At 40.8% G+C, this 22,869-nt stretch overlaps 1 protein-coding gene across 1 annotated transcript in view; it reads right to left on the bottom strand.

Annotated features, from left to right (window-relative positions):
* PLS1 (plastin 1) overlaps positions 1-22,869 on the bottom strand; it is a 71,182-nt gene that overhangs the window by 23,715 nt on the left and 24,598 nt on the right. Inside the window, exons 3-10 of the mRNA XM_019532976.1 lie at positions 18,669-18,777; positions 13,155-13,318; positions 10,373-10,502; positions 7,914-8,046; positions 5,651-5,732; positions 3,120-3,285; positions 2,872-3,014; positions 1,441-1,536 (exon numbers count right to left, since the gene is read on the bottom strand). Coding sequence (XP_019388521.1) covers positions 1,441-1,536; positions 2,872-3,014; positions 3,120-3,285; positions 5,651-5,732; positions 7,914-8,046; positions 10,373-10,502; positions 13,155-13,318; positions 18,669-18,738 — 984 coding nt within the window. The 5' untranslated portion in view covers positions 18,739-18,777. The remainder of the gene's footprint in view (positions 1-1,440; positions 1,537-2,871; positions 3,015-3,119; positions 3,286-5,650; positions 5,733-7,913; positions 8,047-10,372; positions 10,503-13,154; positions 13,319-18,668; positions 18,778-22,869) is intronic.

Raw genomic sequence — 22,869 nt, forward strand, 5'->3', positions numbered from 1 at the left:
TGACTGTCTCCAACAAGTTCTGCCTCTCACAGGCTATGGGCCCCTACCTCTACTTGTTCTCACACCTCACGGGCTGTGGAGCCCTGGCCCTGCTTCTCATCACTTTGCAACTGTGGCCCTGCTCCTCCACCTTAGCCTCCATCTCTCAGGCCCTGTCCTTGCTCCTGGGCCAGTTGAGACTTCCATCACCCTTACAGTTTCAATCCCTAAACACCAATCTTGCCTACCCCAGCTCTGATGTTAGTCAGGAGCCTTGCTGCAGCCCTTCTGCTTGGAAGCTCTTCTCTTCATGGCTTCTAGATCAAACTACTTGCTCAGCTCAGGCCCTGGGCTTATATCCTGCAAGCCCAGCCCCTATTGAGTCATGTGGCTCCCTTGATTGACTTCTGCCTCACCTGCAGCCTGCCTTCACTTAAAGTAGCAGGAGCTCCAAGCTCCCTGCCACACTGATGCCATTTCGGGATAGAGGGGGCCCACACAAAAGGTATATATGTTAAATGTAATTCTATACACAATTTTCACTATAATAATAAATAATGAGATCTCATTGCCTATGTTCAGCAACTCTAAAACACTAGTCTTCCCAGAAGATGTCACTATATCCTTTGTACTTGAATAAACCCATTGTACTCAGAAGCAGAACCAATGAAAAGGTAAGACAGACTATTCATGGAAAATTTCCCTTTTGGCATAGAAGCATAGGTATACATTTTTGACAAAACATTAAATATTTCAGTTTCAGGTGCTCAGAGTCCTTTATTTAAAAAGAAAAACATGCCATAGAAATCAGACCATTTTCATTACCAAAAAGAATACTCAACTGAAAAGCTATTTTCTGTCAAAATTATTTTAGTGTAAACTTTCCAATCTTGTCTTCTCAGCAGCCTCCAAAGGAGAAATGTCATCATAACAACCTAGGATGGCCTTTTAAACATTTCTGTTATTTTGCTTGAAGGGTTTGAACATGCCAGCACCCTCCATGTCTAATGATTTTTGGAGGGGTCCTTCACAAATTTAAGTGTCATTTTATTCCAGGAATCAGGAGGAGAATACAAATCTTCTGCCTAAGGAGGCATACTGACTGAGCTGCAGAGCATAACCATGCAGCTCAGTTAGAATTCTTTGTTGAAGAAGAGGTTTTCCAGAATAACAGGCTATTCACAACATCCATGGGGCAGAGGAAAGGATGGAACAGGCTGGTTACAAAATATTTTCCCTCTTTTAGTTAAAGCATAGTTCCACTTTGTACAGTGAAAGGTACATAATTGTGTCTAACACATCCTGGAATTGTACTAAACTCTTGAAGGTATAAAGCTTATGCATCCTTCAAATAATGCTAACCACAAAAGGAAATCATGTTCTGGGATGTAACATCAATGAGGCAACATGTATATCTTTGTTACTTAATGTAGACACAGTTTTAAATCTCAGAATACTTGCATCAAACCCTGAAAGGTCAATGGCAATGGGAATTCCATGATCGTGGTCTCCTTTGGGTGCAATCTGATTCAGGAGATGGTAGTAGGCTCTTGAATCCTAAAACAAGTAATGCACTTTTAGAGTATGGGTCAACATTTACTCCTCTAAATATAATATACTATTATTTTTACAGTCTCCCTCAAAGCCCATTGAAAACACTACAATGACTAATGCCACTTTCAATAAACTCTGGATTAGGCTTTTAGTTAAAATCTGCTTAATCTCTATGGCTACTTTTCTGGAATATTTCTCATAGAAGCCATTCAGTCAAATGACTATGAATAGGAATGACTGCCATTTAGTTAGGACAATGTTAACAAACTCTTCTTCACTGAATATACTGGCCAACCTCATAGATTACAAGACATTTAAGGCCGCTGTTAAATTCTAACTTCATCTTTTGATGCTGATGTTACTACATAAGGTGTTCATGAGAAAGACTTAAGACTGAACAATGGAAATTTCATTTTTATGAATCAGTTCAATACTCATCCATCATCATTTTCACTTTTTAAGAATAGTCTCTTGTCTTAATGAACCAATTGATTGGGACAAAACTGTGTACCAAAACATACCAGTTAAAGAGATTCAATTATATATTTTGTCAATCATTATTTTTATTTGTTGCAATGCCCAATATGTGTATTTTGTTTCTGTTGTTCCCATAGAAATCAGGCACAGAGGCAGAGACAAACTTGTACTCCTGATAAATGTAGCTAATTTAAAAACATGTGCCCTACATACTAAAGGACGTTTTGATTAGATGTGCTCTAGTTCATTAAAATCAACTTAATATTGTTATTAATACGTTCCTCAACATTTTTTGAAGAATAACAATGACTACAAAAATATTTTAATGGTTTATTCTGAAATAATTAGAAGGAAAGTACCACAGAGATCCACTCATTTATTGCCCATTCACTTTTGATTTTAAACATGCTGTTTTTCTCCTACCGACTTAAAGAAGAGTGAGCAGAACTATACCCAAAATGAGATCCCTCCCCAGCTCAGCTAGGTAAAAAGAGACAATTCCAAAGCTTTCTGGGAAGGGATGATGGAAAGCAGTAAGTCTCTGAGTGGGGTTGTGCTAAATGACCCAAATAGTTTTAAGTACAATTTGTAACATTTTTATTCTTGAATGACAGCTACTGTTTTGATTCATGTGGGAAGTGTTTTGTTTGCACTGTATATTCCTTGTTGATACATTGTATTAGCAGCTGAACAGGACAATGTGTGATCATAAAATGTACAATTCTAGGATAAATTTGACTAACAAATTCCTGTAAAAAGTGGATCACTAGCATGTTCCTAATTCCCATCTCTCTCCTTCATTTCTAAACAGATTACATTCTGCCAATATTACTTTCACTTATTAGAATTACAAGTATATACCTTAATGTCCTGACTGAAATTGTTTATTTCCTGCCATCCTGCATTCAACAGATGGTAGTTTACCCAGCGCAGCAACAGCTCTTCTGGGGAAAGTTTCAGTAACTGCTCCAGGTCTTCCCCTTCATTTAGCAAAGCAATAAGAGCTAAAAGCAAGTTTGAAAGAAAGTTGAATTATTGTTACCAGTGTCAGAAGGCATTTCATCGCACCTCACACATTTTATGGAACCTGACATTATTTTCCTTCTTACCTTCATTTCTGGAGAGCTCAATATCAGCTAAAAGACCAACTTTAATGATCTGCCACACGAGTCCTAATACCAAATGTGGTCTCCCTTCTTGTAGATCTTGTGATCCAATGTTGACTACTGTACAGCCAATAGCTGATGCAGAATTTAGGGCAAGGTTTATGTTTTCCTATTGAAACATTAATGTTAACAAAATTAATATCTGTCAATATAAACACATGCAAAACAGCAAACACCAGCTTGGTTATTTTGTGGGCTTTTGACATTGTAAGGAACAGAACAATCTCATCTCAGATTAGTCCTTGTAATGCACTAGTATGCGCTGCACAAAAGCAGCAGCACTAAGACTGGAAAAAGACATCCTCTTTGCAGTGTGATCTAGCTGTGCCATGACTTCACTGATGCCTAGAGATGTCACTGGGGCTGTCATCCTGCAGAGTCAGTTCTTTGCCCTTCCTGGGGCTTCAGGAGCCCAATCCTGTAGGAAAAGAGCCCCAGACGCTGTACCCCAACTTGGGGTGCATGTCAGCAAGTGAGGGAAACTCCCATTTCCAGACATGCTTCCTGTATTGGGGCATGAGAGAATCCTCCTGTAGGGAATTCAAGCATGGAGCAGGGGGAACTCTCAGCATGAAGGGTACATCAAGACCCAGTGCTTTTCTCATTGCCGCACCCCAGGGCACCATGTGCAAGTGGAGGGTTTTCCCCCCTGCATGCATGTGGATGCATGATTCATTCCAGAATAATTTCCCAAACATGCATTTGCAAGTGCAGAAGGGGGAAACTCCCATAGGGGTCCCCCTACTCTGCTTGCACAGCTGTCCAAATCCACAGGGTGGCAGCAAGAAAAAGAAGTATCCCCCACCATGTTTGAATCACCTGCAGACTTAATATGTTTCTTCCAGCAAACAGATCCATATTTAGTAAACCGTCTTGCAATTTTTGCTTACAAGGCTGACATGACCTATAAACGTTATCACTATATTTGTTTTTTACTATGATAATTGTGAACCTCTGTACAATATTTTTATAGATTCATCTGATTTATCACTATATTTGTACTTGATTGTACTGATCTGATTTATCACCATATTTGTACTTGATTATGTTAATTCTAGGGGTAGGAATAATGCTTTTATAATAGTTGGCCCTATTTCATTATTGTATTTGCACTGTTATTTTCATTTAAATTTATATTATTGTTATATGTCTGTTTTTTTTGGAGCATGGTTTTCAGCCAGAATCCTTAATAAATTGAATTGAATTGAATTTCCTGCAGGGGCATTCACCCAGGGTGCGCAACTGCCATCACAAAATTTGAGCATTTATGAAGCTATAAAGGGCATGACGTCTGTTCGCTCTGCTTCTGTGCCACCCTAAAAAGTTTTAGGGTGGCACAAAGCGGACATCTGTTTTTCATCAGATTTTCTGAGCCTCATCCTGTGGCTAGAACTGCTTGAGTGGGCCCTTGCTCTCTGCAGAATGCTACTGCTTGCAATACCACTTAATTTGGGCCAAAGTATGTCCACATGTGTAGGAACATGTCTGAAGTGCATAAACTCATGCTGATCTGTTTACTACATCCAGTAAATGGAAACTGCAAAGAGAGCATCAAGACTGCAGCTGGACCACACGGTGACACTGGAAAGACAACTGCTATTAAAGCAGCAACAGTTTGGAAAAACAAATATATTCTGGCTCTGATAAGTACGCCATAGCCATAGAGAGAGCATAAGTATATGTACTAGCATCTTTGCTGGCACAGTCTTTGTTAAACAGGCAGAAATTATAAAAAACTTTTGGAGGGGAATTTAGAGCCTAATATATCTGAAGCTTCCTTACATATCATGTTCAATTAAAAGGTCAGCTTTATTCCTTCCAGGTTTTAACTGATTTTTTCCCCTCATTATACTGAAACCTCACAAATTTACCTATTTCAAATCTGTCCACCTCCCTCCAAACTAAAATATCATTTTCCCAACGTTCTTGTGTGAATGCTTAGTCATTAGCTCAGACTTAATAAAACTTTTAGTCTTTTTTTCTTAGGTCTCTCCACTACTTTCTTTTACTGTGGAAAATACACTTCCCTGCCTGTTACACAGGACAGCAGCTTGGAAATCATCTTTAACACTTAGTCATCACATCCAGGCTATGCCTAAAACTTACATATTCTTTTTGCATAACATCTCTAAGATATGGCTTGTCCTTGTCAACCACTCCATTAAACCTCTATTGCTCAAATACTTCTAAAGACTAGGAAAACAGAGCAGGTCAGCTACAACAAATTAAAACATTAGAAATCTGAGAGAAAGGATGCAAGCTCTCTGCGTTTCTTCAAGGCCTTGTGCAGTTTGAATGTTTCCCCCACAGCACCCAGGCAATGCATGTCAAGCTACTCCATGTGTCAGACCCTTTAAATACATGTATAAAGCTTGATTCTCCTCCCGTTTTAAGTCCATAACAAAATCCTCAGTAAAAAAAGCTGTAGGCAGAGTCTACTGTAATATTTATGACAGAAAAGGTGCAATACTTACAGAAACAGTGAAAGGCGTGAGTTTCTTCTTGTTAATAACCCTTTCATCAATTGTATCTGGTTGTGATAAGTTAATCATTTTGCTGGGGAAGCAATTAAAGAATTCAATTTTTTGAGAAACCAAAACATTACTATTTTTGTGGTAAATCTTGAAATGTTATTTGAAATATTTAAAACATTATGGAAAACTATTCTCTTTTTCCATTCAAAAAAATTTCAGTGAGGAACCGTTAAGTCTCCATAGATATGAAAAAGTGGAACAGTCAGGTTTATGCTTAGGGAAAACTCTGACTGCATTGTTAGCGCAGCTCTCAGGAAAAACTCAGCCAACCATAAATTAAATGTATTCAGAATGAGAGACTCTCTATTATCAAAAACATACAACTTGTAACTAACACAGCACACTTCTGTAATGCCTTGTTTCTAAAATTCTTTCCTCTAAAAAGGGGTTGTCAACCTTGGGAGTATGCATGGGTGGGTGGGGATGGAGCGCCACCACCCTGTGCCGCCACCTCCCAGAAGTAGGGCCAGGGAGGGGATGACGGCAATGGCACCCCTCTGCAGGCTGCACAGGTGCCGCCTAGCCAGTCAGACATGGGGGGGGAGGGGAGGAAGCTCACGAGGCCTTGCCACCCACCACCCCAAGCTGCCGCTGCTCTGCATGCAGTCATTGCCACCGGCCTCCCCCCCAGCTCCATGTCCAGCTGCCAGAAGTACATTTATTAAAAAAGATTGAAAACCCCTGCTGTAAAAGGTTGAAAGTCTGTATCCAATCAGTAATAATGTATTAAGCTCTCAATATCCTGGGAAACTGCAGCAGAGAGAGAAAGAGAGAGAGAAGGGACACAATATAAGTTTGTGGTATAGCTAAGAACAGAACTCAGCCCTTCTGTGTTCCAGCCCTGGGATTTGAACCCTACACAATACTTCTCAAAAGACTTCTAATTATTCCTTTTACTCAGTATATTGGAATATGTAATGTTATGTGCACTCAAGAAGGTAGAATTTAAAGAGTCTGACATGAAAAAGCCTTCAGCTAGTCAGACTTTACACACACATATACCTTCCCCACATTAAAATTAAAACAGAAAAATTCTTTGAATAGGTTTGTAACCGTTCATGGCATTCACCGGTGCATCTTGTATGTATGGGTTTTTCTGGCTTTCCTGTCGCTTGGAGAGAGGACAGGTTGTTGCTGGGATAGACTCTGGAAGGTCCTCAGGGGTTCTTTCCTGCCACGTCTTGCTGGAATAAATTTGTTTAGTTGTGAGGAAGATCATTTGTCCTGCCTTTCCTGGTACCTTCCTTCAATCTTCCCGTCCGTCTTCCCATTTGGGGCTCCACCTCCCCTACACCTCACCTAACACCAACCACAGATGTTGTTTCCCAGTCTCTTAGGTCTGTTTTGGTATAGGTTCTTATACCTTGGTCTGTTGGGTTGTATTAGTCAGATGTTGCCTCATCTGAGTTCCCTAAGGCCATTTGGAATCTTGCCTAGATTCCTTCCTGACCTTGGGTTACCTTGCTCCCCGGTATATCTTGCTCCCTCTTCAGTCTGTATTTGCCACAGTTTGGACGCCCATCTCCCCTTTTCTCTTCAGGTTCCCACTCAGTCCAATCTTGTCCAGAGATGTCTGGAGTCCATGACTCATTTCAGGTAACTCTGTCAACCCTCCTTGGCTCAGCTTGTTTTCAGAGGCCCCTTCCTGGGGCAGCCAGCATTTCTCCTCCATGAGGCTCTGCTCTGGGCTTCTCTGGGCCCACTGGGGAACCCATTTCTGGTCTCCCTTGTTTGCCCTCTGCTGAGCTTTTTATCCTGGTTCCAAGGGGCCGGGCAGCAAATCAGCGCCGCACACTGCCATAAAATGCGCCCATGCTGGCACAAAAGCTGGTCCCAGCTCCTTCTGGACCCGCAGTTCTTTTTTTTATTATTTTTTCTTTTCTTTTGCTGCAGCGATTTTTCCTGTCGCAGCTCCACTCCTGGTTCGTTCCTGGTTCAATGCGGCATGCTGCTGGCTCCGGTCACTCCCCACTCCAGGTAAGTTTATCCTTGTGGCCTCAAGCCTGCCACAAGGTTATACTTTAAAAAATTATGCTAAAGAAGGATGTACAAGAAGGGGATTTTCTCCAGTATTAGGGGTTGATCAAAGTATTAATTAAAGAACAAATCTTGGTATTACTGAAAACTTCCATGTATTTAAACGTAATCAAGACATGACTTTCAGACAACAAAGTTCTCAGCTTTTTCTTAGCTTTAGACTCACCAAAGTAGGATACCATCTGCAAGTGATTTAAAAAGACTTTCATTTGATGGATTCATGGGAAGAAGATGCTTACAGTCTGGGTCATCTCGCAGAGCTTTATTTATCCAGTTAACAAAAGCAACCTTTTCTTCTTCTGCAAAATAAATAAATAAATAAAGACTAAGTAGTCTAAGAATGAGAATACCACAGAACACCAGTAGAATAATCTACTAATTATTATAGGAGAAGGAAGGTACTATTGAACTGTCCACAGAATGTAATAGTAACACTCTGCCCATAACATAATTATAAAAATATATTATTAACATGGATTACCAGAGTTCATTTTCTCTGTACTTATGTTAAAAGGAAGGAAATTACTACATCTGTATTATGATCAACATGAATGCACAGACACGATTGATTTTTAACTTGTTAGAATGTCAGTATTTCAGTCTGGCCTCTACACTCTGCTTTTCAGAGGCTGGTACCACCTCTAAGAATTTATTGTAAATGACTATGCTATATTAACTTTAGGGAATTTTTTTTTTTTTTTTTTTTTTTTACAGGGAGACTCTTCTATTTTCACCCCTTGGGAGTTTATGTACAGGATTCATCATTACTTTTGTCTAAGAATCCGTGTCAGGACTACAATCAGTCCAGCTACAACATTTGTATCCTTTTCCAAGACTGTGTGTAGTGTTCACTCCTAAGAGTTGACCAGGTTTCAGGAGGGGACAGGCTACATAACATGCTGTGGAGAAATATTAAAATAAAGCAATTGATGCTGTAAGAGCAGTACTCAGACAGTATAGAGCTAGCATGTACAAAACTTGCAGTTGACTCACGTCCAGAATGTAGACTCTGAATTCAAGTTCTAAGCACCACAGGAAGCCAAGCATACAAACAGAGCTGTCATTTATTATGTTTGTAACTCCAAAAAAAAAAAAAAAGAATCTTGTTAAAGGACTCAGTCCTGAAAGGCATTAAGAGGTCAGACTGATCCAACATTTAGGATCATGGGGCACTGACAGATGTGGAAAAAAAAATGCACTCTACTGCGAGCAGCAGCATGTTACTTTGATCCAGCTCCTCAGTGTCTAGAGACATCAGGAGCTTCAGTGGGGCTTTTTGGTGCTGTTAGCTAAAGTTGATTCAAGCAGCTATTAGATAAGTGCCAAAATGCACCCCACTAAAGTGCCCAGTCTCTACAGATGTTGGGAAAGGTGGGTTCAACTAAGGAACTGACTCTTCTGGGCATGTGTTAGGCTTGGCGTGGGAGCATACCGAGTTTAAAATAAAGCACCATTTTGTTCCTCCCCCACCCCATCTGCAAGCAGCCATGGTACTACTCTTAGAAATACATGCAAGCATATGCTTCAGTTCTTGCTTTTTAAGAGGACTTTTCTGCTTAGGGTCATAGTACTTACCACCTCTCTAGTCTCAAGCTCTAAACAGCAACCATCATCATGAAATCTATTCAACTAACATAACAGTCTTTTCAAGTACCAACCTCTGTCCTGCCCTGAAGTCCCCTCCCATTTTTATGGTTTTTATCATAACATTTTCCTACATTTAAAAATTGTCTTTCTTTCCTCATTTTCTATAGGAAGGATCCACACAAACAATGGAAGAACTGAACAATAAACCCAAACCCATATTTATACAAGCATCATTGTGTATATATATGTTAGACAAATAGTTGCACAGTTAATGTTCTGTACCTGCAGTTACCTGCATGTACGCACACACAGAGCATTGAGATGAAGTCATGTGCATATCTAAGCATATAATCAGCAGGTAGGGAGAAGAACTATTCAGAAGAGAGAGTTTAACTGAAATAGCATGAAATTAAGAAAGAAAATATAGATTAGGATGAGCAGTGTAAATCATCGTCTAGGAGTGATGAAGTTACTGTTACTTGGTACTTTTAGAGCTAGACTGAAAGAAAGTTAGAAAATGTACAACCCTGTATTGACAGAAAGAAGGGTTAGATCTAATAGGACTGTTCTCCTCTATAAAGTCTACAATTCTATGATACCATCAACTGTTTTTAATTCTAGTTCTGCACCATAGAAAAGAAAATGGGGATTCTCTTTTCTAAACACTACATGAATATGTAAAAAACAAAACAACAAAACTCCACATAATTAAAAGTAGATAATCAAAATAATCACAGATTAGTTACTGAAACATTCTACAAAATTACATTAATTATGGTTATTCATTAATTTTTACTTGTAACCAGAGTTCTGTTTTCATTTTCTGCTCTGGCAAAAATTCAGACTTTCTTCCTGGTGCAGCCTAAAACCATAAACAAGAAAACTAAATACACACAATGACTCTTAACATAGCAGAGTAAAGAGTCCTGCTACCTCCACTGGTCTGCTTTAGAGAACATTTTTTAGAATGTATTTTTGCTTCTTTCTTCTTATTGCAAAAGACACAGGTTTTTGGGTTTTTCTTGTTTGTTTTTTTACCTGAATAAGAATGCTGGGTCCCCTCACTGGAAATTGGTGAAGTTCCTCCAATTGCTGTAATACCCTGTTTCTTGTTTATTGATTTTCGGAATGTTTTGCTAACATCTTTACTTTTCAGTTCCTGAATAATCTGCAATAGAACATAGAAGAGAAAGCTTTTCCTCACTGAATGTAAACTTACAAGGACAATTTAACATTAAGCTCACCCAATTCCTGGGTGTTGATAACTTTTGATTCCTTTTTCAAAAAGAATACCGTATCAATACCATCAAGGTAGATTTAGTTACTATTCAGCTACTACGTTATGGAAGTCTGTTGGCTGGATGACTAGCTAAGGTTTTACCCTTACAAAGTTATATAACTTATTCAAATATATTCACAACAATATACAGATCTTTTAATAGATTTTTTGGTGGATTAAAAAATTAAAAAAGAAAGAGAGGGAGTTGATTTATTTCTCAGTGCACAAGTCATACAATACTAGCACCAAAAAATCTTGTAATATGAAGGATATTATCAAATCTTACCAAAAATATGAAAATTATCAGATAAATCTGATAAATATACAGCATAGGCTGCAAGACAAATGTTTATCATTCAGTTAGTTGGGCAAATTAAATTATTCAGTAGAAACACCAGAAGACCCTAGATAATTGCAAAAAGTTTATTGTTTCAGCAGCAATAATCATTTTGCATTCAATCTACAGTGTTTACAAGAGCAAGGGAAAAAAATCAATCTGAAACTGTGCAATTCTTTCAAAAGAACACTCCAGCCAGTGACTTACACACAGAATACCACAAACCCTTAGCATTAATTATTTATTAAAACCAGGCCTAAATAGGGCACAGCAATTCAGCACAACGGTATAGGCATCTTGTGTCACAAACAATTCAAGGACTCAATAGTTCTTGAAGGTGAGGGGATATACTGCTTCCTTTCAGAAAGTAAAAAAAAAAAAAAAAAGAATTGTCTGAACTAGCTCTGAGTTCATCTGGACTAAATTGAACCTGCTAAGTAAAACAATAATGCAACAACTAGAAACAGAATACTACTTCTAACTAAAACTGCAAGGGGAACTGAGTGAGTTAACGTAATTATCCAAAGTCGAAGTTGCTTGGGATACCAAGTATGTATCTTTATTCTCAGAAAATACCAGAGGATCTTAAATGACCATGAGTAATCACGAACCCAGTTTTACATCTGCCCTGAAAAGCAATATCTCAGTACTAGGGTCTTTGCACTGCTCTGGCATGTTTGTTCAGTGATGACTCGGTGATGACAGAAGGAAGACTGCTATACAACTCAGATATCTATTATTTACATTTTCCTTTATGGTACCCATCCAATTACTAAACTAGCCAAGTCCTGCTCTGTTTTAGAGATTTCAGGAAGTAACAGCAATTGAGAAATAATAATGACAAGGAAGTCAAGCACCATTCTTTGATTCTTTTTACAGGGGTGTAAGTTGTAGCCGTGTTGGTCTAAGGACATAGGCAGACAAGGTTCTTTGGGTAACTCTGATACCTTTTGTTAGACCAACTAAAAATTGAGTTGGTTTAATAAAAGATATCAGATTTGCCCTAGACCCTTGTCTGCCTTAGTTCTTTTTATATTCTTTTCCAAAAATGGAACCCAGAGGGCACAGCAAAAACTAAAGAGAACTCCATATCATATAACTGCAGGGTAAAAATCTTATGTTATTTAAAATATATTATTACATTTATTACTATTAAATAGAAATAGCAGCCATGGATCTGAGCCTATTATGCCCAGGCACTGGACAACATGCACAGAAACAGTCCCTGCCATCTACAGCTAGATGCAGAGACATGAGGAATGTAGTTTAAAAAACAAAACAAAACCCACCACACACCAAAAAGAATGTCCTGGGAAAATAGCATGACTCTAGCACACCAGCTGCCTATTTGTTGCTTTGGAAAAGGTTATGTGCTGATATAATATAACATGCTACAACATCTCAGCATTATGCTAACTATTTGAATAAAAAAGATTATTTTAGTTTCCTTGACAAGCTTATGTTGGAGTGGTCAATATCTGCATAATAGTTAATCAACTATCCCGCTATTATAACTATCTTCGCATTCAGGAATCAGCAAAAGTTTGTAATTACTGTACAAGCTGCTCTCAAAACATTATCCAGCAATTCAAATCTAAAGTTAGTCTATCCAACCCTTCCTCTTAGAGATTTCAGGCAATTTCGAAGCTTGCGTTTCCAGTCAGGCATGGTAAATAATTCTTTAAAGTCGATCTTGACTACATAATGGGCTCCACAAGAACTAAGAATATGATTCAAAAGGAGCCAAAAGCAGCAAAGTACAAGATTTCTATTGAATGTCTGCACACATTTTGTTACTCCTCAAGTGTTAATCTTATAATCTTTCACGGATTGAGACCTTTTCAAGAGATGTATGTTGTAGCTGTGCTGGTCCAAGGACATAGGTCTGTCTATGACCCTGTCAAGACACTTAACGTTACTGGAGTAACGGCCTACCTCCTTCCCCTTATATTCTTGACTGAGTTATCATGGATACATCCCTTCCTACTCAAATGTCCTATGACACGAAATTTAATTATGCTTAGTTCAGACACAGTAACAGGTAATGTTTTGTACAAGGCAAACCTACAGTACACTACAATATGCTTTTTAAAATACAGTCAGTCATTGTCTCATCTGACATTGTAAAATTTAATAATTTAGAATATTGGTATAAAAACAAATAACTGTGTTAAAGGGCAGCTTGAGGAGACTGTATTACTTACCGAGACAAATTCTTCAAAATCGATTTTCCCATCCTTGTTGCTATCTGTCACAGCTATAATTTTTTCTATGATCTCTCGCACTTTGTAGCCAGGCAAGGGAAGGCTTGCTTCTTTAAAGAGATCTTGAAGCTCATAATCACTTACATACCCACTACTGTCAATATCTGAAAATAAAAGTGTTAGTTGTTTTCATGTTTGTGTTACAGAATAATACAAGTTGATAACTAAAGGGAAGGAACACAGAAGGAAGGGAAGGAAGAAAAAGGGAAGAAAATGGTACAGTACAGAAACACAGCATTTCTCCGAGTGAACAAACTGTGTATTATATATCCAAATATGAATGAATGCATAAGGGTTGATCCACAGCTATTTTAAATCACCACATCATGAAATTAATGAAGTTCTGTTGATTTATACCAACTCAATAATAATAAAACAATTATTTATTACTTCTATCGAGCCAGAACCCCATCATGCTACACGTTCCTCAGAAACTCTCTTAAAGTTTTCCAAAGTGGAGACACAGCAAAATCACAAATTCTTGTAAAACAGTAAAATTTGGCATTTTATCCAATATAACATGTACTCCAAGGTCTATTATTCATTCTCCTCTAACTCACGATACATTTTAGAATATTGTCATACAGTTATAGTTTATATCCTTATTTCAGTTTCAAAGAGGTTTCAGAGACTTGCACTAGGGCTGAATTTGACTCTTGGTATTTTCTCTTTCACCCAAATTTCCAAGATAAACATAGTACATTGATAGTGAAAAGTGTAACTGGATACCTGGCAGGAAGGTGGTGGTGGGGCCCTGGAGTTTGTGGGTGGGCGTGGGCTGTGCACCATTGGGCTGGGCCAGCTGGCTTTGTGCCTCCACGTGGGGCTTCCAGCACTCTAGCAGAAAGCTGCATGTGGAGGCAAGCAGAAGCCTACCTGGCTCAACAGCACACTACTCTATGCCTCCAGATGCAGCTTCCCGCTGGAGTGCTGGAAGCCCCATGTGGAAGACGGGCCCAGACTAATGGTGTGTGGACCAGGAACTACGTGCTATTGGGTCAGGCAGGAAATTGTGCGCGGAGGCATGGAGTAATGCGCAATTGGGCTGGGAGGGCTCCTGCTTGCCTCCACACGTGGCTTCCCACTGGAGTGCTAGAAGCCCCACATGGAAGCACAAAGCCTGCCTGGCCCAATGGCACACAGTTCCTGGTTCACGCACCATTGGGCTGGACTGGCTCTGTGCACCCACGTGAAGCTTCCAGCACCCCAGTGGGAAGCTGCACATAGAGGCATGGAGCCCGCCTGGCCCAATGGCATGTGGAGTCTGCCTCCAGTGCTGCAAGCCCCGTGTGCTAGCATGGAGCTAACCCAGCCTGATCTGAAGGCGTGCACAAGCAGGCTGGGCTGGCTCCATGCCAGTATGTGCATCCCCTTGGTTAAATTCCACAATCACTGTAGTTATCCATTTCTATTGAAATAATTACGTAAAACTACTGAACTATATTCAAATTACACAAGAATAATCAGCAGCAGAACCTAGCTTCATAAAGAATGGTAAAATGGAAGGGGAAAAAAAAATCTTGCAGGGATTTGGGCACTATTAAAATGCCCTGCAGAGATGTAAATGCTTTGTCTCTATACATATTAGCTTATATCATGTCTGATCTATGTGTTTTATTATTCTTGACTTGCCAGTATTATGAGGAATTACTGAGGAGCAGAGAATACATTGGCCACAAACAGGCATTTCTTTCTAGTGGTGGGGTGACTGGGAAGGCACAGGGAGCATTCTCCTACTGTTCAACTTCTCCAGGACCCTAAGGGAAGTCAAGCAGCTGGAAAGTGTACAGACATTTATAGTTTTGGGAGTGATTTCTATTGCACAGGAGATGAGTTATTTTTCTAATAAAACTGAACACCTGCACAGTTGTGGTTTTTGTGATCTATGATTCTCCTGGTAGAAACAATGTCTGGATGTGGCCACCAACTCAGCTACTTTCTATTTAATTCTTTAATCTGTATTTTCACAGAGGGGTAATTTTCCAGGGTAATGGGCAATGTTCTTTGTTTATCACTTTATAGATACAGCTGGAAGTAAATGAAACATTTTTCTATGTGGCATTTAAAAAGTAATAAAAATATTTATATTTGAGGTTTTTATTGATATTTACTTTCAACAAAAACACTAAAAGACAAAACAACACCAAAAATGTAAAACCATAGATTGTTACAAACAGTAACAATGGTTATAGCATTAAATCCTTTAACAAATAGCCTTAAGGACCTTTAATAATCTGAATATTAAATCTAAATTAATATAAATATTTGACACCTAATGGGGCAGCAGCACAGACAAAGCTGGAAGGGGAAGTGGGAAAGCCAAAATAAATTAAGGAGTTCAAGATTCAAGGGGAAAGAAGGAGGAAAGAAGAGTGTAGAAAACCACTGGGTATTTTTACACGTGTATGTGCTGCCCTGTGCTGCAATGTGTGTAGCTGTATAGCAGAAAAAATGTGCATCAGTGCACAGAAAATGGCAGTAGTCCGCTTTTGAACTAAAACACATCCAAGGTGTTTTAGTTCAAAAGTAAACCACCTCCATTTTCTCTGCACTGATGTTCATTTCGCTGCTTATACAACTTGCAAATGATGCAGCACAGTGAGTGTCAGCTTGTGTGCAGAGCAGACTCGATTATTGGAGTCTGCTCTTATGGACTGGATCTCTGGTATATTGCAGTGGAAAAAAGTATGTGTATAAATGCATATTGGGCCTGAGATATTCTGTAGTCAGTTGTTTTACAAATGGAGGCCAGATTTCTTCAGACTTGAGGAGCTGACCCCTCTGGCAAAAGATGACCCTTTTTCTGGCTGCTAGTTCAGAGAGACTAGAATACTACTGTTGCTGTTACTATGCCATGATTTACTTTTGTATTTCTTTAAAACATTTTTTGTGTGTTGATGGCTGCTTTTAAAAACACCAAGCCCTGAGCAGATCAGTTTCATATAATCATATTTACTCAAATCTAAGATGACCCCCCCAATTATTAGATTCTCTATATAAAAAATTAATACATTTGTCATAATTTTTCCAGGTATGAAATCTAATTATTGGAGGTTTGTCTTAAATTCATCCCCTACCCCACTGCTACAGCAGGGAAAGCAATGGCTGGGAGGGAGGTACTGAGCCAGGTAGCCCCCTTGCCTCCCCACCACTTTTCCCTTTGCAGCACTCCTGCACCCCCACCCCAGCTCCCCACAGTCTCTGCCTCTCCCCACTACTCTCCACAATCTCTGCCCCCCTCCCCCCCGCCAAAACACATTACCCACAGTCTTTTCCCCTTCTCCACCTACCACTTACAGTCAGATGCTGCTCAGGCTCTGTTCCCTGCTGGGGAACAGAGCACAACACATGGAAGTGCAGCACTTCCTGGCACATGCAGCAGTGATGGCACTGCTTATTGGCCAAGCAGGGGATGGAGTTTGTTTGAACTTGGTGCCTGGGAGGATATCCAGCCTAAGACAGAGCCAAGCTTCACCTAACAGTAAACAGGGGTAGAGCGGGGAAGGCAGACAGAAGCTACAGAGGGCAAGTAGAGGTGGGAGCAGGAGGCTGGTGTGGGTCTGACTCTGGCCCCAACCTAGGCTGTAGCAGGCACCTGCCCCCTCAATTTTCTCCCCTGCTGCTAAGAAGTCTCTGACAAAGGGCTTTCCCTTTCCAATGCTGACTGGTAGGAAAAAATTAATCTTAGATTAAAAATAAATATGGTAATATCCCATAGTTTTCAAATACTGCTCAAACCTCAACATTATTTCAAATATATTATCAACTTCTTTCCTTAGGAAATTTAATCAAAGGACATTCCCACAACACGTATGGAAGTGTACCTTATGATGGTAAGGATACCAACTGGGGCCCCAAGTTATCTTAGAATGTGTACCCAATACATTCTATTTTTTGAATGGGCTTTTCTGGAATCTTTAAAGAATGCTCCAGCAATTTGTCTCAGATATTGATATTATCTTTAAAATTTATAGTCCTTTTCCACACTTCAAGAAGGATGCAGACAGATTAGAAAGAGTTCAACACAGAACAACAAAAATTATTAGAGGCCTGGGAAACAGGACTTATGAGGAAAGGCTGAAAAACTAGGGTTAATTAGTCTGGAGAATAGAAAGGGGGGGGGTATTGATAACAGTCTTCAAATACCTGAAGGGCAGTTATAGAGAGGACAGAGACAAGCTTTTCTCTGTATCCATAAGGGACAGGACTAGGAAAAATGGCCTCAAGCTGCAACAGAGGAAATTAGGCTGGAGATTAGGAGGAAATTTCTGACTATGGAGGATGATCAAGTGTAAGAAGAGGCTACACAGAGAATTCAGTTCCTGGGAATTTTCAGAAGCAGACTGGACAGACACTTGGCTGAGACGGTTTAGTCAGGAATGATCCTGCCTTGAATAGGGAGCTGGATTAGATGACCTTGTAATGTCCCTTCTGGCCCTATTTGAAAATCACCTTGGTTGAGAATCACTGTCCTAGACCAAAAATCAACAGAGAAAAATGCATAATCTCTTTTTATTATCTGCTTGAATCTCCACATATTCCACATTCCCATCTCCTATATTGTAAATTCCAGTGATCTCCTGGACCAGACTGGCTTATAGTCAACCGAGGAAGGGTCTATCTACTATAGGATCTACAACCTCAATAGTCATCTACAGTTATGATGAAGACTTGTGTCTCTCTCTGAAGTTCAGCAAAGAGTCAATGAAAACTCTGGGTTACTCATACTCGATGCATATATTTTAGTCAGGATCACTTCAGACTCATTTAAAATGACTCCAAGAGCAAAAACCATATAAGCTTAAGTAATCACATGTATAATGCAGTCTGGAAATGAATGTCAGTTAATACAGAAAGAAATTATTCAGAATGTAATGCTTGCTTTTAGATCTTAACAGCAAAGACCCTGTTAAGCACATGAAATAATGAGTTAATCATTAACATGATTGACTCTCAAGAAATGCAATATCAGGGATCACTAAGTTAATCTTACTTAAAAATGTAAATTGGATTTAACTAGGTGCAAGAGAAATAGTTATTAATTCACTAAGACCCGTCCCCAAATTAAAAGATCCTAATAAATTTGGACTCTGAAAGCAGAAATATATTTGGATTAAAGCCACTGAATTTGAAATCGTAATATCGTTCAGCCTTCAAAACACAAGAATGAAACTACCCAGGAGCAAAAATAAAACTGGCAACTCTGTTTTACTGCCCAAATTGAAAGAAGTGTATAAATTAAGCAAACAGAACAAATGAATTCAATCAATAAATCAATCAATAATACAGCTTTCCATTTTTCCATTTTTTAAGTGCCATTAGAAATGCAGGCAAGACATGTCATGTTCATAAAATATAGGTAGGTTTTAACCTTACTTAATCCATTTAAGAGTAAAAAATATATAATAAACTTGGTAAAGGTATGATGCTTACATTCTTGCATGTAAAACATACCTATTTTATTGAATGCTTCTCTTAGCTCTTCCAGCTCTTCACGAGAAATAGTAGTTATGTTGTTTTCCATCTTCAAACAGCCAAAACAGTTGTTTTCAATTATTTCTACCTAGCAATAATAATACTCCAATGTTATAAAGCATCTGTTCCAAGGAGGCCTATACAACTATGATGTTGAAAAACTAGGTATGACACTGGAACAAATGAGACTCTTCACTGGCACAATTTTACCCTTTCCCCCACAGTCCATAAAGAAAGTTTGAATCATAATTTCCATTCGAACGCCCAAATTCAGGCACTGCACCCTTCACCTTCTTGTTGTAAGGACCTTAACAGGCAGCATTTTACAGCCCCTGCTGGATCCACAGACACACACAAGTCCCTACAGTTAATGTTTTTACTTTTTTCTCCTGAAAGAAAGCCAGAAAATAACAGATTTGTATCTTATTAGCAGGGATCCGGGTTTTTCATTCCCCACTGAAAAACACAGTAAAACCCAGAATTTCCCATTTTAAGGAGAAACCCTCAGATTTTCTCCTTTAAAGGAGAAAAACAGGGGAAACAGTGGGTTTCCCTTTGCAGGCTGACAGAGTTCCAGCCTGCAAGGGGCTGGGGGGAGCAGGAGGGGATCCAGTAGGGGGCACCATGTGCATGTGGGTGTGTACACATGACCATGGCTGCCAGGCAGCTTGGAGAGCAGCTCCCTACAGGTAAGTCAGGGGAGGGAGGGAAGGGAGGTGGGAGACTGAGGCCCCCTTAGTGAGGGAGGGAGGGAGTTGGGCAGGGCCGGAGCTGCTGCCCAGTCAGGGGGTGCATGGGGCTTGGATGCATGGCCGCAGGGCCTAGGCAGCAAGAGGGATGGAGCTACCAGTGGCTCATCTGGAGGGGCGGGCTGGCTCCCCGCTGCTGTGCGCATCCCCACAGAGGGCATGGGGGACACTTGTCCCCCCCAGATTTGTGCATGGGGCTGGGGCAGATACAGGCTGCCCATTGTAGCCTCAGGTTCCTTGCCCTGATCCCATCCCTCTGGGGCCTCTACAACCCACCAGGAAGACCTGGCACAGCAGGGCAGAGAGGGGTGGGGAAACTTGATGCAACCACTGAGTCCTGTGCCACCCTGGTGAAGCATGTCCTGCCCACCCAGCAGCAGTGGGAACGGTGACATGGAGTTTTCTGCACTACTGCCAGGTGGGCAGCAGGTGTCTCATCATGGTGGTGCAGGGCTTGTGGCGATGGCATCAAGCTTCCCCGCCCAGCCTCACTCTGCCCTGCTGCACTGAGTTCTGCTTGCTGTGCTGTGGAGGCCCAGGAGGGAGGTGAGCAGGGTGGGAAGCCTGAGCCTACAGCAGGCAGACTGCAACCCCCTCTGGCTGTGCCACCCGGGGGGAGGGGGAGCTGGGCTCCACACTGCTGCAGCAGCCGCTGCCTCCCACAGGCTTGGGCGCTGATGTGTGGTCCCTGGCCCCATAGCTGTGGCAGCAGGGCTGGGGGTGGGGAGCGAGGGGCACTGGCAGGCCTGAGGAATTGTGGCATGGGAGTGAGGGGCAAACGTCATAGGCAGAGCACCAGCATATCAGGGCTGCTGAGCAGCACAAAGCAGTGGGGGGCAGGGGACAGCTGCAGCTGGCCCCATGTCCTGGTGAATGAAGGGGGCAGTAGTAGCTCTGATTTTCCATGATAAAAAACCCGAAATCAAATGTCAAAATGTATTGGTATTTAGAATTTATTTTATTAGTGATTGAGGCACTGATTGGCTTCCAGATTTCTTTGAAATTGTAAATATATCAATAAAACATTGTGTTCAACTGATCTTTATACATAGAGTGGTTTTTAATTTTAATCATGGAAAAATTAGGATTTTGCATTTTTTTTAATCAGACCATTTGCAATTTTTTTTATCAGAGAAAACCAAAACAGTCTAGAACAGTGTGGCCATTGATTGTTATGTAAAGCAATAGCAATATTTCCATTAATGTCAGTGGTTCCATAGTCAAATTCAGATTTTCTATAAGCAACTGTACCTCCATTGAAGGTGCACATAAATAATAGTAATTAATGGCCTATTATTATATGCTTTACTTAGAGCTTAAATTAATCCTAGTGGAAAAGACAGTAACAAAAAATCAGAAGACCTGGGTTTTATGTGTAGCTCCTACCACCGAACTGCTGTGCACCTTTGGCCATATCACTACTTCTCTTGCTTTTACTTCCTCTTCTCTTTATCGGTCTTATTTAGGGCCTTGTTACACATTAACTTCAGATGGCTTATGGTTGGATTGCATATGGACATCTGAAACTAGTTTTTAGCATAGTTTAGATGGCTTAAAGTTATCCAGGGCAGGTTTACCTTTGATATGTGTTACCTAGTTTGTGTTCCATTAATGTATGGCCACTCCCTGCAGATGAGCTGCCCAGGTTGCAGTCTGCCAAAATCCCAGTATGCATTGTTTCCTTCCCCAAACTTCTGTTCTCTGTAAGCAGACTTTTCACCCCCTGAACTCTACTGCCTAGGGGGGGGTTCTGGCACCAAGTAAGGTCCACTTCCTGGCCCCAGGTATGCAACCTTCCCACCCTAAGGGGTGCAACCCCATGCAAACAGCCTGTGGAGCACATGCCAGTAGGGGTGTGTGAAACACGCCTTATTCTATTCAGATTTGGCCTGAATTGGGGACAGTGATTTGATTCATTGATTCGGATCACTGTCCCTGATTCAATTCAGCCAAATCCGAAGATTTGATGCCAATTTGAGAATCAGTGATTTGGACACAGACGCAGCTTTAAATGTTTTTTCTACACACCTTGAGGTACCAGCATGGCTTGTGAATGCTGTAATGCTGGGGTGCATGGAGCATCCCACAGGAGTGTGAGGGAGTCCCCTGCGTGCTTGGCAGCGAAACTGGAAGTGACCGGAAGTACAGGTCTGCCAGGGAGCATGCTGCCCCCGCCCCACACACACACACATACTCTCCCAGCTTGACAATCAGCTGCGGGGAGACCCCGGGTGCCAGCCCAGACCCAGGAGGCACTGCCAAATCAAATCAGGGACCAAAGCTTCGCATGGCCCTACATGCCAGCTAGCTAGGCTGCAGGACATGGGCACAAGAGTGGGGTCTAAAAAAGGTGGGTGGAAACAAAGTACGGGGCTGGATTGGGTCCCTATGAGCTGGGGTTTCCTTCTGGGGTCAAGGGCAGAGGCAACAGCTTCCCAAAAAGCACCGTCCCTCACCACTCTCACCTCCCAGCCACCCCAGGAAGCATGACCATGCCTGAATCCCAAATCCCAATTTCTCAATTAAAACATGAGACCTTCTATAAATTGACTTCCTATTTCTGTATTTCTTTTTAAATTCTTTTTTTTTTCTTTTTTCTTTTATCCTTCAGTGGCTGGCTTTCTTTGTGTCATCATCTCTCTCCCACCCCCATCTCATTACTCACCCCTATCCCATTAACTCTCTGCCTCCCAGCCTCATGTTCCTGTGACTCTTCTCAATCCAGCTCTCATCTCCACTTAGGGCAGGAATAGAAGCCTGTCTTGGACACCAGCCCTGTAGCCACAACTCACAGTGGTAGCTCCTAGTCAGGCCCCTGCTTGTCAGGCCTCTTGTGGCAAATCACAGCTATGAAGGTTGGGAACGGTCAGAGGTTTTCAGCTTTAAGGTGTGACTGCTCTGAACTTGAGCTAGTACTAACACAGACGAACATTTGGGCAGCTCAAAGCGAAATGTGCAACAAGGCCCTTAGTTAGGCTGTAACCTCTTACAGCAAGGCAGAATTTATCTTTCCTTGTGTTGGTATAATTAAATCTCTCAAGTTACTACTGTAACAAACACAACCCCAGCGTACATATTATGAACCAAATTCTAAAACTGGCCACAGATCCATAGATGATATTTTGTACTGAGACTGTTGTTCACATCACAGGGGTAGCCACTCAGGTAGGGACAGAAATTACATATAAACCAGTACAAGTGATTGAAAACCAGTTCAAATATGTATCACAATAGAAGTTCAGTGCACATAAACCACTTTCAAAATGGCTGAAACCAGTTTAAGATAAACCTGGATGGATATAGCATCAGACTTAATTAATTTAGGTTAAATCAGTTTACTGAACTTCTGTCCCAGATCCCGTCCAGATTCAAGTTACTTCAGCCTGCTCCCCCTCACCCTTCCTCCCCATCTCAGGATGCCTTGCACTTCC

Source organism: Crocodylus porosus, unplaced genomic scaffold, assembly GCF_001723895.1.
Source record: "Crocodylus porosus isolate Cpor-Errol unplaced genomic scaffold, CroPor_comp1, whole genome shotgun sequence".
Lineage (NCBI taxonomy): Eukaryota > Metazoa > Chordata > Crocodylia > Crocodylidae > Crocodylus > Crocodylus porosus.